General features: G+C 38.1%; 1 protein-coding gene across 1 annotated transcript in view; it reads left to right on the plus strand.

Annotated features, from left to right (window-relative positions):
- The window catches only part of adgrb1a (adhesion G protein-coupled receptor B1a), a gene marked incomplete at both ends in the record, with an annotated part of 93560 nt that overhangs the window by 42906 nt on the left and 32513 nt on the right, over positions 1-18141 (plus strand). The window contains 3 exons of the mRNA XM_079836835.1: positions 783-885; positions 1695-1738; positions 16740-16866. Of these exons, the coding sequence (XP_079692961.1) occupies positions 783-885; positions 1695-1738; positions 16740-16866 (274 nt within the window). The remainder of the gene's footprint in view (positions 1-782; positions 886-1694; positions 1739-16739; positions 16867-18141) is intronic.

Consider the following 18141-nt stretch of genomic DNA (forward strand, 5'->3'; position numbering starts at 1 on the left):
AAATAACTAACTTCCGGTGGTCTAAATCATGGGCTAATTTAAATTTTTGGGTGAACTATCCCTTTAAGAAATGTCAAATATTGGGTGTGGGGGGACAATTTGTCAATTTCCAATCATTGGGGGGCCCCTCAAAGCCTATGGTGGTTACGGCCCTGCTCAAACCAATTAATTATTTTGAGCGTTTTCAGTGTACTTGGCAATAAAAGCTGATTCTGATTCTTTTTATGAACAAACAAAACACTCAAAATATCTTTCACAGAAGAAAGAAAGCCAATGATTAAATTGTGAAACTATTTTCATTTTGGGTGAAATATTACTTTAAAAGGAATTTACACAAAGTGTCTCTTTTCATAAAAATGTAATAAAAACTCACACTTTGCCTTGTAATATTATTATAGCCTTTCAGAATAGTTGAAAACATGTCTACATTTATTTAAATCAGCAGAAAGTTGCTACTTTTTGTTTCTTTTTCAACCTGAAGTCCTCATTTCTTGAAATGTGGTGATTCTAAAACCGATACTTTGTGACACAAACACTATTTGTTATTTTGTCTGGATGAAAACATGTCTGACTGTAGTACATAGATAGATGAATGTGCATATGCTGTTATTAGCAAATGACATGCACATTTATCACAAAGTGAGACAGCACAAAGTGAAGAGGCTTGTGTCACATGCGAAAGTGGCTGCTTCTCTGAAGGTCATGACCTCCACTCTTCTTCGTCCACTGTTTTTTTGCAGTCCTCCTCATGTTTTCTCTCACCCTTCTCTGTATTTTCACAGAAATAGCACAGTGCTGAACTCCAGGATGATCTCTGTGACAATCAAACCCACTCCCAATTCCCTCTCAACTCCCCTAGAGATTGAGTTCTCACACCTTTACAATGTAAGTCAGCCTGCCCTTTAAACCCATAGCGTTGCAGCAAATGGGATATGTTTAGTTTTTCAATATTATTCAAATGGCTAGAAAACTGTCACTCTGATGCATTCAAATGAATTATTTTTAATTTTATTCTTGTATAATTCTTCACATTAGGGATTTTAAAATGCTTTATTTCTTGTTTTATAATTGTTTTAGCTCATTTTATTTTATTTATTTATTTTCCTAATCTTTAAGTGTGTAGTCATTCACCAGAATTTCCCTATTTTGGGAAAAAAAATTATTAAGATGTTTTAATTATTTTTATTTAATGAATTATTTCCCATTATTATTGTTATTATTCCATTGTTATTAATATGTTTTAATTATTTATAATTAGGTTTGCATTTATGTGTACATTTGTTTTTAAATAATTAAAAATTGTTAAAATCACTGTCCTCAATACTGCTGCTGTCTTTACCATTGTGGCAAGGTTTTTTATTTTCTCAAAAAAGTTTGTAAATTAATGGATTTAGCAAATCCAAGGCTCCAACTTTTTTGCAAAAAAAAAATGAAAGGGAAAAAAAGATTACCATCACATATCATTAGCATCACACACAGCATCAAAAACCACTTGAAAAAGTCTACTTGAAAGCTGATGGCAATGATCAGATCTTTATTCCAGGACATGTAAAAACTGTTTGAAGGAGTTTCATATTTTAAGATTTCAGGTAGTCAAAAGGGCCTCTTATTGAAGAATCACCGATACATATTTGCAAGGCAAAATCACAAGGTGACATCCTTCTCTGCCTCTCGCCCTCTTATTCTCTCCACAGGGTACCACAAACCAAACCTGCATTTCCTGGGATGAGAATGACAGGTGAGAACCCGTTTATTGATTTAAATCTGCTTTTTTTCTGTCTGCTGAGCTTTTGCGAGGAATCTTCAGTCCCAGTAGGTGTATTTCCCAAGGCTTTTAGAGGGGTGTGTTGATAAAGGGTTAGAGACAACGTACTGTTAAAGAATGTTAAAACGTTGATGGAACGTTGGTGACAGGGGATTCTGAATACTGCAGATAACTGATCTTGAGTTGACCCAGCTTTGACACCGGATGATTGTTGCACGCAATGTTCGTTCTGTACTATATACACATCAGCAGCAATTATGGAAATCACACTTCCATTTTAAGTAGAGAAGAGAGACACAAAGAAAGCTACAGTGAAAAGCAGTTAGAAAGAGGAGAGAGTGAACGAGACAAGAAGGGTCTAGCTGTAGACATGCACCCTGCCTGTGACGTCACATGCGCTCTCTGTAAAAGAACAGATTCTCAAGCATTTTTGTGGATGAAGACATTTAATTTTTCTATTTATGCTGTCTCATTTATTTATTTATGATACAGCTAGTGTTGTTTTAAAATAAAATTTGTATGACTATTTACACTAGTTGCTGTGATACCGGCCTTGCAGACTGATATATATATATATATACATACTATATACACTGATCTGGCATAACATTATGACCTAATATTGTGTTGGTCCCCCTTTTGCTGCCAAAAGAGCCCTGACCCGTTGGGGCATGGACTCCACTAGACCCCTGAAGGTGTGCTGTGGTATCTGGCACCAAGGTGTTAGCAGCAGATCCTTTAAGTCCTGTAAGTTGCGAGGTGAGGCCTCCATGGATTGGACTTGTTTGTTCAGCACATCCCACATATGCTCGATTGGATTGAGATCTGGGGAATTTGTTGACCAAGTCAACACCTCAAACTCGTGTTCCTCAAACCATCCCTGACCATTTTTGCTTTGTGGCAGGGCCCATTATCCTGCTGAAAGAGGCCACAGCCACCAGGGAATACCGTTTCTATGAAAGTGTGTACATTGTCTGCAACAATGCTTAGAAGTGGTGCGTCTCAAAGTAACATCCACATGGATGGCAGGACCCAAGGTTTCCCAGCAGAACAAAGCATTACACTGCCTCCGTCGGCTTGCCTTCTTCCCATAGTGCATCCTGGTGCCGTGTGTTCCCCAGGTAAGCGACGCACACGTACCCGGCCTTCCATGTGATGTAAAACAAAACATGATTCATCAGACCAGGCCACCTTCTTCCATTGCTCCGTGGTCTAATTCTGATGCTCACGTGCCCAGTGTTGGCACTTTCAGCGGTGGACAGGGGTCAGCATGGGCACCCTGACTGGTCTGCGGCTATGCAGCCCCATATGCAACAAACTGCGATGCCCTGTGTATTCTGACACCTTTCTATCAGAACCAGCATTAACTTCTTGAGCAGTGTGAGCTACAGTAGCTCGTCTGTTTGATCGGACCACACGGGCCAGCCTTCGCTCCCCACGTGCATCAATGAGCCTTGGCCACCCATGACCCTGTCGTTGGTTCACCACTGTTCCTTCCTTGGACCACTTTTGATAGATACTGACCACTGCACACCGGGAACACCCCACAAGAGCTGCAGTTTTGGAGATGCTCTGACCCACTCGCTCAAATCCTTACACTTGCCCATTTTTCCTACTTCTAAGACATCAACTTTGAGGACAAAATGTTCACTTGCTGCCTGATATATCCCACCCATTGACAGGTGCTGTGATGAAGAGATAATCAGTGTTATTCACCTATCACATTGTTATGCCTGATCAGTGAGTTTTGTTTTGTTAATGCATTAGGTATTATGAACCAACAATAAACAAAACATTTTACAGCATCTATTATTCTAGGATAGGATTAATTAATAAATTGGTCAGATTAGTTAACATTCAGTACCATTCAAAAGTTTGGGGTCAGTAAGATTTATATGAAAGAATACTTATACTCATCAAGGATTAAATTGATCAAAAGTGACAGTAAAGACGTTTATAATGCTACAAAAGATTACTATGTTGTTCTTTTAATCTTTCTAATCATGAAAAGATCTAGGATAAAGGCATTGATAATAATAAAAGCACCAAATCAGCATTTTAGATTTAGATTTAGAATAACTGTTTAAATAACTTTTTTATTTATTATATTAAATATATTTTAAAATATATCAAACAGAAAACCGGTATTTCAAATTGTTTTCGTGTATTTTTGATCAAATAAATATAGCGTTGGTAAGACTAAGAGATTTTATCATGAAAAAACATTAAAAATTCTTACAGACCCCAAACTTTTGAACGGTAGTGTATGGTAATTTATACAACTTAACATGTTAGCAGTGCATTAGTATATGTCGAAAAATGAACAATAAATGTAAATGTAAATTATTATATTAACAAAGATTAATAAATACGGTAACAAATTGCTCATTATTAGTTCGTAATGTTAACAAATGGGACCTTATTGTAAAGTGTTACCGTTTTATCATTATTTTTATTATAAATTATGTATTTCCTGACTGTGTCAAAGAAATAGCAGTTACACAAATTAAATTTAAAAAAATCTTATAAGCTACATTCAGGTCTCAGGAAGTTTCATACACTATAAAATATAATGGTTTATCACCTGACACAATCAAACAGAAATCCATCCTGTCATCTCAATAATCATCTCAGTCATCTGAATAAATGAATGCTTAGCCTGTTATCACCAACATAATTGGTTCGTCTTTACCAGTGCAAAGAAACATAACAGGTAAATCATGTCAGTGTGGCTCTAAGTGCTTCATCTGCGGAATTTACATCTGAATTATTATTGTCATGTTCAAAATACACAGTGCAGAGTTGAAAAGGGGGAACAAGTATGTATTACCATGAGAATAAGTTCAGTTTCATTAGCAAACATGAAGAGAAACTTATTTCTTCTTTCTCTGCAGAGAGAGCAAAACAAATTGAGATTGTGTCTCTGAAACCAGATTCTATTGAAAGAGACAGACAGACGATCAGACAGACGAGCACCAGAATTATGTTGTACTTTAACAAAGAACCGTGGGCCTCCTGGTCATGCTTGTACTTTCACCCCCTACACATCCATCTGCTTGTGCTCTCTTTTGTCTTTTAAAACTGCGAAAGACTAGTCTGTGCCCATAGCACTTAATGCAGTGTAGGTGGAACATTTGCATTTAGATGGATACATATAGATATGTTACAGATATAAAAAGTCTGTTTTTTCTTCTTCTGCCGTTGCCTCGAGGGGGAAAAGACAGAGAACAATAGAATTAAAAAAAAATAATCGGAAGAAAATGTGAGTGCAAAATTCACTGGTGCTGCTATTGGTTATCAGGGCATTGCGGTGCCATTGCTAAGGTGATTCATGTGGTTTTTAGTGTGTTGCTGTGCAGTTGCTGGGTGTTTTTCTTGTGCTTTCTTGCTGGTCCAAGTCAAAAGCATCTCTATACCGTTCAAAAGTTTTGGGTCAGTATATTTTTTACAATCATTTTTTATTTAGCAAGGATAGATTAAATTGATAAAAAGTGACATTAAAGGAACACGCCACTATTTTTGAAAATAGGCTCATTTTTCAACTCCCCTAGAGTTAAACAGTTGATTTTTACAGTTTTCTAATCCATTCAGCCGATCTCCGGGTTTGGCGGTAGCACTTTTAGCATAGCTTAGCATGGATCATTGAATCTGATTAGACCGTTAGCATCTTGTTCAAGTTTCGATATTTTTCCTATTTAAAACTTGACTCTTCCGTAGTTACATCATAAACTAAGATGCCACTGAAAAGGTGCGATTTTCTAGGCCGATATGGCTAGGAACTATACTCTCATTCCTGCGTAATAATCAAGGAACTTTCCTGCCGTACCATGGATGCAACGGTGCAATGATATTACGCAGTGCCTGAAAATAGGCTGCCTGCACAGGGAGCGTGCCTTGTAACTATGGAGACATTTGTGAGAGACGATTCAGAAGATATTTACTTTGGTGCAGATCCTGAAACGTATCCATTTGAAGTGGAATACACTGAAGATGAACTTTTGGAACGTGAACGGCAAGAAAGTGTGGCTGATCAGACTGGGGCGAAAGGGAGGAGGAGGAGGGCAGATTCGAACTGGTGGTGCAAGTGTGGGGCTTGCTGGTGTTTCGAGATCTATGTTCAGAGCAGCCAACCATTGATTCTTTTGTTCCTTGTTTTTCGTTGGTATTCTGTGAAACATGATGGTAGAGTACACCTTCGACTTACTATCACAGCCCTTTACAATGCACAGAACCATGGCTAATCGCACAGGTAAATCACTACCTAATTTGACGGCTGCAACTCTGCAACTACACAAACTTAGTGCCGGTCACGTTGAAAGTTAACAATAGGGACTATTTTCAGGCTCTGCGTAATATTATTGCGCCTGCTGCACCCATGGTATGGCAGCAAAGTTCCTTGCGCAGGAATGAGAGTATAGTTCCTAGCCATATCGGGCTAGAAAATCGCAACTTTTCATTTTCCGTCACTCTTAGTACACAATGTAACTACAGAAGAGTCAAGTTTTAAATAGGAAAAATATCGCAACTCTTTGGTCATTTTTTTGAGCAAGATGCTAACGGTCTAATCAGATTCAATGATCCATGCTAAGCTATGCTAAAAGTTCTACCGCCAGATCCGGAGATCGGATGAATGTATTCAAAAACGGTAAAACTCAACTGTTTAACTCTAGGGGAGTTGGAAAATGAGCCAATTTTCAAAAATAGTGGCGTGTTCCTTTAAGGGTTTATGAACTGCATTGTTTTAATGTTTTATAATGTTTCCTGTGGTGCACTCATAATGTTCGTATGATTGTCATACTTTAGAAATAAAAGGCATTTTTACTACCCTGATTTTAGCCCTTTGATTTGAACGCTCTGTTTTAAGGGGCGTGTCTGCTGTGAGACTTCAGTGTAAACGCCCACTGCTGTGATTGGCTAACGTCTTTGCTTATGAAGTAGCAAAGTATTATGTCTATCTCTCTTGAAAACTTTGAGCACGTTTTTACTATTACAGCTCTCAATGTAAACTAATCGTGAAAAGTGTTGATTATAGCATTATATTTAGTGGCATGAAAGGTTGCAGTGATGAGCATTGTAACCGATCACAGACATGTTGAGCGCATGAATGCAGCGATCTCGTCATTGCATCTCGATTTCTGCACATTAACGAATGCTTTCATCATAACTAACAGTGCAAACACAATGTAAATGAAAAAAAGATTAGTTGATTATTAGGGGAGTTTTGGCACGAGTCCAGAACTCAGTCAATGATAAACTTGTGCTGTTTGATTGACAGCTTTAGTGATTGCAAAGAGAGCGTTCTTTGACCGCTTTCTATAATTTAAGCACAGATTATTTAAATAACAGATTATTTTCATCCTACTAAGAGAAACAATGTGAAGTTGACTGTTGTCATTGGCTTGATTTACTGACACACAAAAAACATCTGACTGTACATGAATCATTAAATCACTGGTCACAGATCAGGCATTAGAATTAACACAGTTACTTACATGTTGTCGCATTACTGTCGAGTCCATATCGTAAAAATCTGTTTGCAAAGCCTGCAACAAAATTACTGAATGATTTACCAAAGAATCCACAGTGAAATGTACTGAATACAAATAAATAATGCTCAGCTTAGACATTGACACTGTTGAAAATAATTAAAATAAAATCATTAGGATATTTTGGATGGTAATGTTATTTGTATTCCATCCTTTATTGGTCTTCTCTCCTCGTCATCTCACTAACACGCCAGTGGGCGGGGCCAAAGCTGCAATGATGAAGTAGGCATTGATTTTCTTCGGCAGAGGAGGTCGTTCACCTATCATAGATTCGTTTGCTGGGCTTGGTAACAATAAAAGCTGTTTTTGGATTAACAAGGAAGTTTTCAGATCTGAAACGTACAGGAGATGCTTATAGTATGATGACCTCTTATATGTCAGAAAATTTGATTTCTCAGTTCAGTTGTTACAAAAATCTAGTTATAAATTACGTGTTCTTTTGAACATTCTGTTCATCAAAGAATCCTGAAGAGAAAAAAATGTATCATAGTTTCCACAAAAATATGAAGCTACACAACCATTTTCAACAATGTTAAAATAATAAATGTTTCTTGAGCTCCAAATCAGAATATTATGATTTCTGAAGGACCATGTGACACTGAATAAATACAGCTATTCCATTACAGGAATAAATAGCATTTTACAATATATTAAAATACAAACAGTTATTTCAAATTGTAAAAAAATATTGTACAATTTTACTGCATTTTTGATCAAATAAATGCAGCCTTGGTGAGCATGAGAGACTTATTTCAAAAACATTAGTCCACATTCCATTTATAAGGACAAGAATAGAATACATACTGTGTATGCAGGAAAAAAATGTGTTTGCCCGTTTTAACTTTCAACTGACAAAAACAGCATAAATCCAATTTATTACGAAAGTAAAAGGTGCACCTAGCACCACTTATAACAAAAGAATAAAAAAAAAACATTAATGCAGAGAAATGAGAAGACGAAAAGGAGAGACAAGGAGAAGGGTGACAGAGAGGAGATAAAGGGAGCGAACAAGAGAGGGTGAGAGACAGGAAGAAGACAGTGAAATGTAATCTGCCCGCATTGAGCGAGGCAGAGGAGTCGGGGCTGGTGTGTGTTCAGTGCAAAATTAAAATCCATCTTGGACAGCTGCTATGATTAATGAGTTCATATTTGGGAGAGAAATTGGAATGTGAGGAGGCGTCCTTGTCACCGACTGTCTTTTACTTAACAGCTTTAAAGAGTGTGGGCTTTCTGTTGACTCACACTTCAATCACACCCTAGCCATACAAGCCAGTCTTTTTTTTTTCTTCTTGCTGGTTCATACATGATCCTTCTCATTCATACATTTACTTCAAATCTGCATGAAATGGAAGTCGCGATTGGTCTTTTCTTCTCTCTTATATCCGAGTAAAACAAGAAATTTGGGGTCAAGACTTGATTTTATCCATTGGGAGTTGATCATTCAATCGTTGTGGTTTGCTATTGCTGCAATCCCATGTGCGTGACAGGATGTCCCCAGAGAGGTCCAGACCTCTGTATTTTTCCGAGGTGTATGTAATAAATGTTGTGAAATAATTGACTAATATACTATTAACTCTACGTTAGTGCTACAAGGTTATTGCACAGAACCAAGACCTTCTCATCTGAGCTCAGCGGTCTGTCACTGCTCGTCAATGTCAAAATATTTGAGATGACCAATCAAATTAAAATATGCGGGCCTTATGTTCACAGAAGCAGCTGAGCGTGAATTGTTGCGCGGCGCTTCAGTTAACGGTCATAAAGTGCGAGATTAGATGTGAGTTGCTAAACTTAACATTTCATATTTGACAGCTGTTTTAGGATAGAATAATCAGCCAAAAACGAATAAACTTTTGTCAAATATTGCCATTTTGAACTGAAAACATGTAATGTAACTGTGTGAGGGGGCAAGAAACATTAACAAAGTTGTTTTCTTCATATTAGGCATAAGATTAATAATGAATGTGTACATATTGTGAAGGAATTTAATACATTTAGGGCTAGGGTTAGGTTACCAGTTTTCCTGGTAGCCTTCAGTAAATTCATTTATCTAAGACAAAGATTCATAAAACATAAATATCTGTTGACCTTATCACTGATGGAGACAAAAATGAACACTTCCTCACATTAGGAAGGTAAGAGATAGGGCAAGATATGGTGACTAAGAGAAAAAGAGTGATGGAGATGAGGAGGGAGCAGATATTAATAATGTATTGATTCATAAATAATTTGGCCTTAAAACATCTTAAAATGCTCATATGTAGATCAGAGAAATCAACATTTTCTTGGGGGTACATGACCCGAACCCCCCAAATTTGGGATTATAAAACCCTACGGCCCTGCTTCTCATTCATGCATTTATTTAAAGAGGCCATATTATGTCATTTTACAAAGTCTTGATTTAGTTTTCGGGGTCTAGAATATGTTTTCATGCTTGAATGTTCAAAAATCAGTATTTTTGGCATATTTTACATTACATTGTTGGAGCACCTCTTTTCCCAGTCTGCCTCCTTTCAAAAAAAGAGCAATGTGCTCGGATTGGTCGGCTAGACCAATGTAACGACTCGGCTACATATGATAATAAATTAAAGTAGCTCAATAGGGAATTATATGTATTTATATTTATTATTCATAATTAATTATAACATGTTTATGATCAAATTATAAACATCCAAATCACCCAAAAGGGAAATACCTAACCTATGTATTTGTACAATATTGAAAATGAATCATGAATTGTAATTTATATATATATATATATATATATATATATATATATATATATATATATATATATATATATATATATATATATATATATATAGGCTAGATCAGTTCAGAATAACCTTCAAAGAATTAATTTCGAATCGACTGATCCGTTCATCCGACAAACCGACAGTACAATCTTCTTATTGATTCTCAAGTGTATTCTTTCTATCAGAAAGATTATTTTTCTGACGGCAAAGAATAACTTCTCGTTCTATTAGAGTATTAATTAAAGTACTCAACGATACTATATAAAAGCATGTAGCAAAATCTGAAAATTATAAGTGACCAAGGTTTGTGAGCGGCAACAATGACAATCAAACGTGGATATAATGGTTTTAAAAGATGATACAACAAATACATACGACTAAACAACGAATACATACAGAATAGCGAAAAGAAGAGAAAAAAAAGAGAAACAAAGAAAGATCAAGGAATTTCAATTTCACAAACAGTTACCCTCGAGAGCCAGCAATGAATAAGAATCAACTTAAAAAGGAGTAAACAAAGGTACGTGTGTTGGAGTGTTCGAGAGCTGAAGCTTTCTCTTGGTTCTTCCAGAGGTTGTGTTGTCGATCCGCGGGGAGTTTGAAGGTAGTTGGCTTGAAAGCAAAGTTTTGCCGGAAAGGGAGGAAAAAGTTTGCCTCGTCGAAGTTAGGAAAGTTGACTGAGCGCAGAAGAGCTTGTTCCATTGTCCTTTAAAGGCACATTAACATACGCCCATCTGTTCTGAAATGACCAATCAAATGTGTGAACTTTAGGCAGGAGAAAACTCTCTTTGTTTGTTTGACGACTTAATTTGCCTAATTTATGATGGCGTCAGATTGGGTCATTTTTAATTCAAAGGGATGATAGCAATAGTGTAATACATTTTATAGCAACACAATATATTTATCTAATTCCGGCTCACAGTGAGCTTTCTTTAGATACCAGGAAGTATATGGCTTGGAAGATGTCAAAAGGCTAAAAGCTTTCTTGACTTATTCAGTCCAGACGCTACACCAGTGTGTTGTGATTAGTCAGCCACTTCAGAAATGTCATGCCCCTTATCATAACCGTGCGTTTTAAAGGTTCAGTGGATAAATGTTAGCGTCATCTAGTGGTGAGGTTGCAAATTGCAACTGTTCGAAGTACATAGGCTCTGTCCCAAATGGCACACTTCCACTTTCAGTCTTGTGGACTTACAATGGCTGCCATGGGCGTGTCCATTAAGAGATCATAGGGTTTTCAATTTGTCATTTTAGGTCTCAGAAGGGTGCTCGCGAGTGCCCCCTTTGCGGTCGATATACGCCCTCGATGCGCACTTTTGCCGAGCCTGCAGCGGACTTCTTCCTGACAGTTAAAGCGGCGTTACGTCATAAGACCGCAAGGGTTTAGGGTGCCATTTGGGACAGGGCCATAGAGAAGCTACTGTGGCTGACACAGGACAAAGATGTCGTCGTCTGAGACAGCAGAGATTAGCTAGCGCTCTGTAGAGCAGGTTGTCCGTTTAGGGCAACTGTAGAAACATGGCGGCGCAAAATGGCAACTTTGATAATGCCTTGGGCGGGAATTATTTAAATGAGGAATTTTGTGACGTGTACGTTCCCGGAAGAAAACTCAAGACTTCAAGAAACAGTGCTTGCTGGTATAGAGAATAAGTCGCTTTGAAGTGGACTTTGAAGACCATTTTCATACTCAAACAGCAACATCACACACTAAAGAAAGTTAAAAATGTAAAAAAGCATAATGCTGCGTTCACACCAAACGGGAAAAGAGCGTCAGGAGCGAGTGATGTCAATGTTAAGTCAATGGAAAGGCACGTTGACATGCGTCTGGAGGTCCTGCGGCGCGATAGACATGTTTTGCGCGGCACAATGGATGTGATTCCGCCATATTCGTGTGTCCAGTTCACGCGAATCGGCCGTCTTGCGTGATACGTGCGTTACGCGCAAGTGATTTTATTTGGTGCTTTTGGTGCATTTGCGCGTTTAAAGCGAATTCGCGTCTGATGCCCGAGTTGAAAAATCTGACCTTTTGGGGTCAATTCGTGCCGCGTTAACCAATCAGGAGGCTGCTTTCTACTGTCACATGGTAAAGTGACGTGATGAGAAACCACACATAATTTAAAAATACTACTGTTATTGTGTCACAACATTTAGTTTTAAGACTTTTTAGGGTGAGAATGTAGTTGTTTAAACCTCAAAGCTGTGGTTTATTTATAAAGAGAGTGCCTATTTTAAAAAAATAATCTTGCGTTTTTGGAGTTCTGAGTCCAATTCGCTGTGGACGTGCAAATGGATTCAAAATGTTCAAGCGTCCAACTAGATGCGGTAGACGCGATTTTGCCGCTCTATTCGCGTTTGGTGTGAACGCAGCATAATAGGTCCTCTTTAAAGTCGGCATGAAATGGAAGTTGCGATAGTGCTCTTTGCTACTGCAACGTATATATGAGTGAAAGTGTAACTTCTCAAAGAAGAACAAATGTAGGGTGGCACTTGATTTTGTCCACTGGGAATTGATTGGATCATTGTGGCTTGCTATTGATGCGATCTATGAGTGACAGACTGTCCTGCCCTCATGCCATAAACACGTCATCAAAGTAAAGAGTCGCTGCAAGAGGGAGAAGTTATTTTGATTAAAGATTATGAGGGTACTTTATTTTTTATTTTTTTAAATAGCACGGATAAAGCATTTATAGTTAATATTGCAATATTGCTGCAATACTGCAATATTAGTATTTTTTATTTTTAAGAATCGTCAATTCTAATTTCATGGTGATTTTAAGGTATTTTGTATGTATTGATATATATATATATATATAAAATATTGTTTACATGATACTTGCTTTTCTCATGCATTTGCACTTGGCATGTTCTCTGCAAACATGCACAACAGACTGCAAGCCCGGTGATCCAATTACACAGCCGTGCTGCGCTGTCTTTATATTTGTGTGGTCGACACAAAGTCTTAATCGTATCACGCACAGTGTCTGTGCAGTGGGTGATAATATATTGAGTTTCAGGTTTATGTGCTAATGTTAACACTGAGCCCTCCCCTGGGGCTGCAACACGCTGCGCTTCCAGCTCTATACTGTTTGGCCCTCAACGCTCTTCTAGCCCTAGTGCATTGTGGGTATCCTAGACTGCAGAGCTCTACCGCACAGTGGGTTTGGAATGGTGCCGGTAGCCTTGAGTTTGTGTGGAAAAGCGCATGTGTGTGCGTGAGTATATTGACTTCACGTTGCAGCCGCATGAAGAGGATGCTACATGATTGATGGCTTGCTATTAGGATCGGTTGTGCATGGAGTGGGTATGTTTTGATATGACTTTCATATCACTTTCATTGATGTCATTATGAGGTCTTTGTTACAATTATTTGAGCGTCAGATCAGACACAGCCGAATCACGCTGTCAAGAGGGCTCCTCATCAAGATTATGAGATTCAAATGTGTGTAGGTGGTGGAATAGACTAATTATTTAGTGGCTTTGAGCACTAACCACAACATAAAGGCTTCTTTAGTCGTATGTGTGATATTTATGCTTTTACTGTCATCTGCTTTGATGCAAGTTTAGGGGCAAGCATAAAACTGACTTAATTTATTGCAAAAAATAGAAAGATGTGGCTTAATTGTCCTATGAAAAGTCCGCTTTTTTCAAACATTTATTTTTAGTGTATGTCTTAATCTCTCCATATGTTATAACATTCTGTGATATTTTATCATTATTCACAGTTTTCTATTCCAGTCAAGCACATAGTGATTTAGAAAGAATGTTCATTCTGGTCTGCATTGAATAAGCGGGTTACACTTTACAATAAGGTCCAATTAGTTCATGTGAGTTAAAGGAACACTCCACTATTTTTGAAAATAGGCCCATTTTCCAGCTCCCCTAGAGTTAAACAGTTGAGTTTTACCATTTCCGAATACATTCAGGTGATCTCCGGATCTGGCGGTAGCACTTTTAGCATAGCTTAGCATAGTTTATTGAATCTGATTAGACCGTTAGCATCTCGCTCAAAAATGACCAAAGACTTTCAAAATTGTTCCTATTTAAAACTTGACTCTTCTGTAGTTACATCGTATACTAAGACAGACTGAAAATGAAAAGTTGTTATTTTCTAGGCCGATATGGCTAGGAACTATACTCTCATTCCTGCGTAATAATCAAGGAACTTTGCTGCTGTACCATGGGTGCAGCGGTGCAATGATATTACGCAGCACCTTTAAATAGTCCCTAGCACGCTTCCTGTGCAAGCAGGTTGTCACGTTGGTTATGTTGACGGAAGTTAGCCTATTTTCAGGCACTGTGAAACTTCATTGCGCCTGCTGCACCCATGGTACGGCAGCACGGTTCCTTGAAAATCGCAACTTTGTATTTTACGTCGGTCTTAGTACACGATGTAACTACAGAAAAGTCAAGTTTTAAATAGGAAAAATATTGAAAGTCTTTGGTCGTTTTTGAGTGAGATGCTAACGGTCTAATCAGATTCAATAAACTATGCTAAGCTATGCTAAAAGTTCTACCGCCGGATCTGAAGATTGGCTGAATGGATTCGAAAATGGTAAAACTCAACTGTTTAACTCTAGGGGAGTTGGAAAGTGAGCCTATTTTCAAAAATAGTGGAGTGTTCCTTTAACATTAACATGAACTAACGATGAGATTTGTTAATGTTAGTTAATAAAAAGTATGCTCAGCTCATTGTTAGTTTGCTCAGATCAATTTAATATTATTAACAGTTAAAACATTTGATAACAGTGTGTTAGTAAATGTTTGAAATGAACATTAAACCTTATTGTAAAGGCTTACCAGTAAATGATCAGTTTTTTCACTATTCTGTAACTGAACATGTGGGACATTGTATGCTTATCTAACATAGTAAACATAAGACAGTTTACACAGTTCAGATTTTTTTCCCCTTGTGTTGTGCTCCAGGTCTCAATGTCCCAGTGTAATATCCGTCCTTTGCTCCGTTGCACTTTTCCTCCACACTTTATAAACTTACAAAGTTTTTACAGGTAAAAGAGACTGTACTTTACTCCACTTGTAAGACTTGCTGCAGGCTAAATACGATGTGAAAAGGCTACCCCAAACTGTCCTTTGGGAACTTTCATATCAAAGCGATTCTGTGTGGTTTGGAGGTATTTTGGTGTTTTGCAATGTAGCAAGCTCTAGAACCAGAGCAGCAGCAACAACAACAACATTATAACAATAATAATTTGTTACATTTATATAGTGCTTACATTTATATAGCGCTCGAGGTACTCAAATGGCTTTACAAGGAAGGGGGGAATCTCCTCAACCACCACCAATGTGCAGCATCCACCTGGATGATGCGACGGCAGCCATATTGCGCCACAACGCCCACCACACACCAGCTTATTGGTGGAGAGGAGACAGGGTGATGAAGCCAATCAGTATATGGAGATGAATAGGAGGCCATGATGGGCCAATTTGGCCAGGATGCCGGGGTTACACCCCTACTCTTTTTCGAAGGACATCCTGGGATATTTAATGACCACAGAGAGTCAGGACCTTGGTTTAACGTCTCATCCGAATGAGTTAATTATTAGAAGTAGTGTTAGATGTTGGCACTTATACCGAATTCCGTGGTCAGCGATAGTGTGAAACGATGCAGTGCTAGAATGGTGAGTTGTTCACCAACAGACAACCAATCCATTCAGTGCTTCCCTCATTAAACATTCACAAGTATAGGTATTTGCAGGATAGTAATAGGAGTTACTAGATCAGTGGGCGTGGCCATAAACCGAGGGGCGTTTTTCACTGCGTTACCTGATTGGCCCACGTCACAGAGTGGGTGGGGTTTAGGGTAGAGGTCAAGTGAAGGGGATCATTTTCATTGCATGGTTTATAAACACCCATCAGTTTGAAAACACCCACAAATTTTGAAACGCCCACTTTTGTTCCACAGAGACCCAATATTCATGCTCTTTGTGTGCGCAGAGAAGTTAACGGATTTTTACGTGTTTCAGTTTCTGAGTGAAAATGGAGGTGAAATGTGATACTAACACGGCTAAGAGGAGTCTCGGAAATTTTTACACATTTTTACAGATCGTGCCAGTCGCGTGGTGTTAGTATTTCACAAATTAGCTGACAGGAAGGTTAACCCAGTATTTACTAATGTATCGTATAATATTGGAACCTGGATACCCTAAATTAATTAGCCTAGCCTACTAACCCTGGATAAAATGTGTGTGCAGTGTGAAACCGGAACTATAGCCCAGGATTATGTTTACCCGGGGTTAAGAATGCGCCATCTTTTCAGGTTTACCCGGGGTTAAGAATGTGTCATCTTTTCAGTGTAGCATAATAGTAATAATAATAATAATAATAATAATAATAATAATAATAATAAAATACACAACTATTAAATTGTATTATTTTTATGATTAAATAATTTGCTACTTAAACAGTATTTGTTATTTTATTTCAGGACTTAATAATTTCTTACATTTTGTAGCTGTTTTTACATCAGCTAACCTGGCCATGCAGAAAGCAGAGGTGTGCGCTGCATCACATCGTCCATTCATCTGTGTTTTCACTGTCTTTTCTCGCGCTCCGGTTCTCATACGGCGGGCTCTGTGTGCGCTGGATTAGGGAAAATAGCTGTTTTATCGCGCAGGGATTTGGTCTCATTCCGCGCTCTTGTCTGTCTCCGCTCCGCAGCTCGTCGTTGCTGGGCTCCTGGTCTGCGCGAGGCTGTAGAGCCGTGCCCGTCGACTCCAGCACAACCAAATGCTTGTGTGACAGACTCTCCACCTTCGCCATTTTAGCACGCCTCAATCCCGATGTGGTAAGTCTAGCCATTTCTTCTGTGTCCTTTTATGCCGTAGAACGTAAAAAGGCGCGTTTGTGTGATATTGTGTGATTTTATTGTACCGCTTTTTTGGTCATAGGCGTCATTGTCATTATGTATCAACAGATCCCTCTCTCTCACTCCCCCCTCTCCTCTCCTCCTCTCCACGACATGACAGAGCCATACAGCAGATTTAATGCAAACAATTTAAGACATGTTTCCATCTTTAATGTGTTCTGAATGTATGCACAATTGTTTCTGACTAAAAGGATGTTTTGCTATGTTTGTTTAATGCCAGAACGCAATGCATGAAACATGCTGGCTTTTAAATTGGATTTGCATACATTACATTTTTGTACAGAGAACATGCATGTGATTAATAATGTAATGGTTCAAAATAGCCATCTAACTACATATGTTAAGGAAGACAATCTCTATTATGTGTGATGAAATACATTGTTTAAATCACCAACACACAAATTCCCATATACATTTTTATTCATATTTTGTGCTATGTGGACACCTTAAATACATTTTACTTAGTACATTTAAATGATCATATGTTTGTTTTTTTTGGAGGGCCTTTTAATGAGTGTAAAAAATGTATATCTTAATTACACGCCATCGGTTCATTTGGGCCTTAGAGGATTGGTCTTTGTGTATATATGTCTACCTTTAAAATGACATCTTTCTATAAAATGATGGGATTTGATTTGGTTTAATGCAGGAAAGGGCTGTGTCTTTGTGTGGAATTTTCATTCAGTGTGATTAGTTATTATTAGACTGGAAACTGCCTCTGAAGCAGTTTATTCACCAGTTGCCGTGGAAACAGCATGGGCAGTGGAAGTTCTTAAAGCTATAGAACACGCTATAACACTCTCTTTGTGCAGCTTGGCCCAGATATGAGCCAGAAAGCCCCAAAAAAAAAGAGGAAGAGGAAGCTTGACACCCTACTGGCCAAAACAATGGCCACGTCTTCTCTCATTTGCTCTGCCAAGATGTTTCAGACTGGTTGCTTCAAGAACAGAAGTCACTGTTGTGACACTGTTTTGATTTGGGAACCCAAGCGAAAAAGGGACATTGTAACAAAACAGAATTATGATTATGATGCAGGCTATGGTGCATGAAGCTGCAATATGGGGTGCAAAAACATTTTACTTGCTTAATGTGAAGTTTTTCCATGTGAAAGAGGACGTATAAGGTAAAAATTAATTGTGATACTTTGCTTTGGCAATCCATTGTAAATATGGCCTTTAGAAGTGAATAGCTATT

The sequence above is a fragment of the Gobio gobio genome (genome assembly GCF_949357685.1).
Source record: "Gobio gobio genome assembly, chromosome: 15".
Taxonomy (NCBI): Eukaryota; Metazoa; Chordata; class Actinopteri; order Cypriniformes; family Gobionidae; genus Gobio; species Gobio gobio.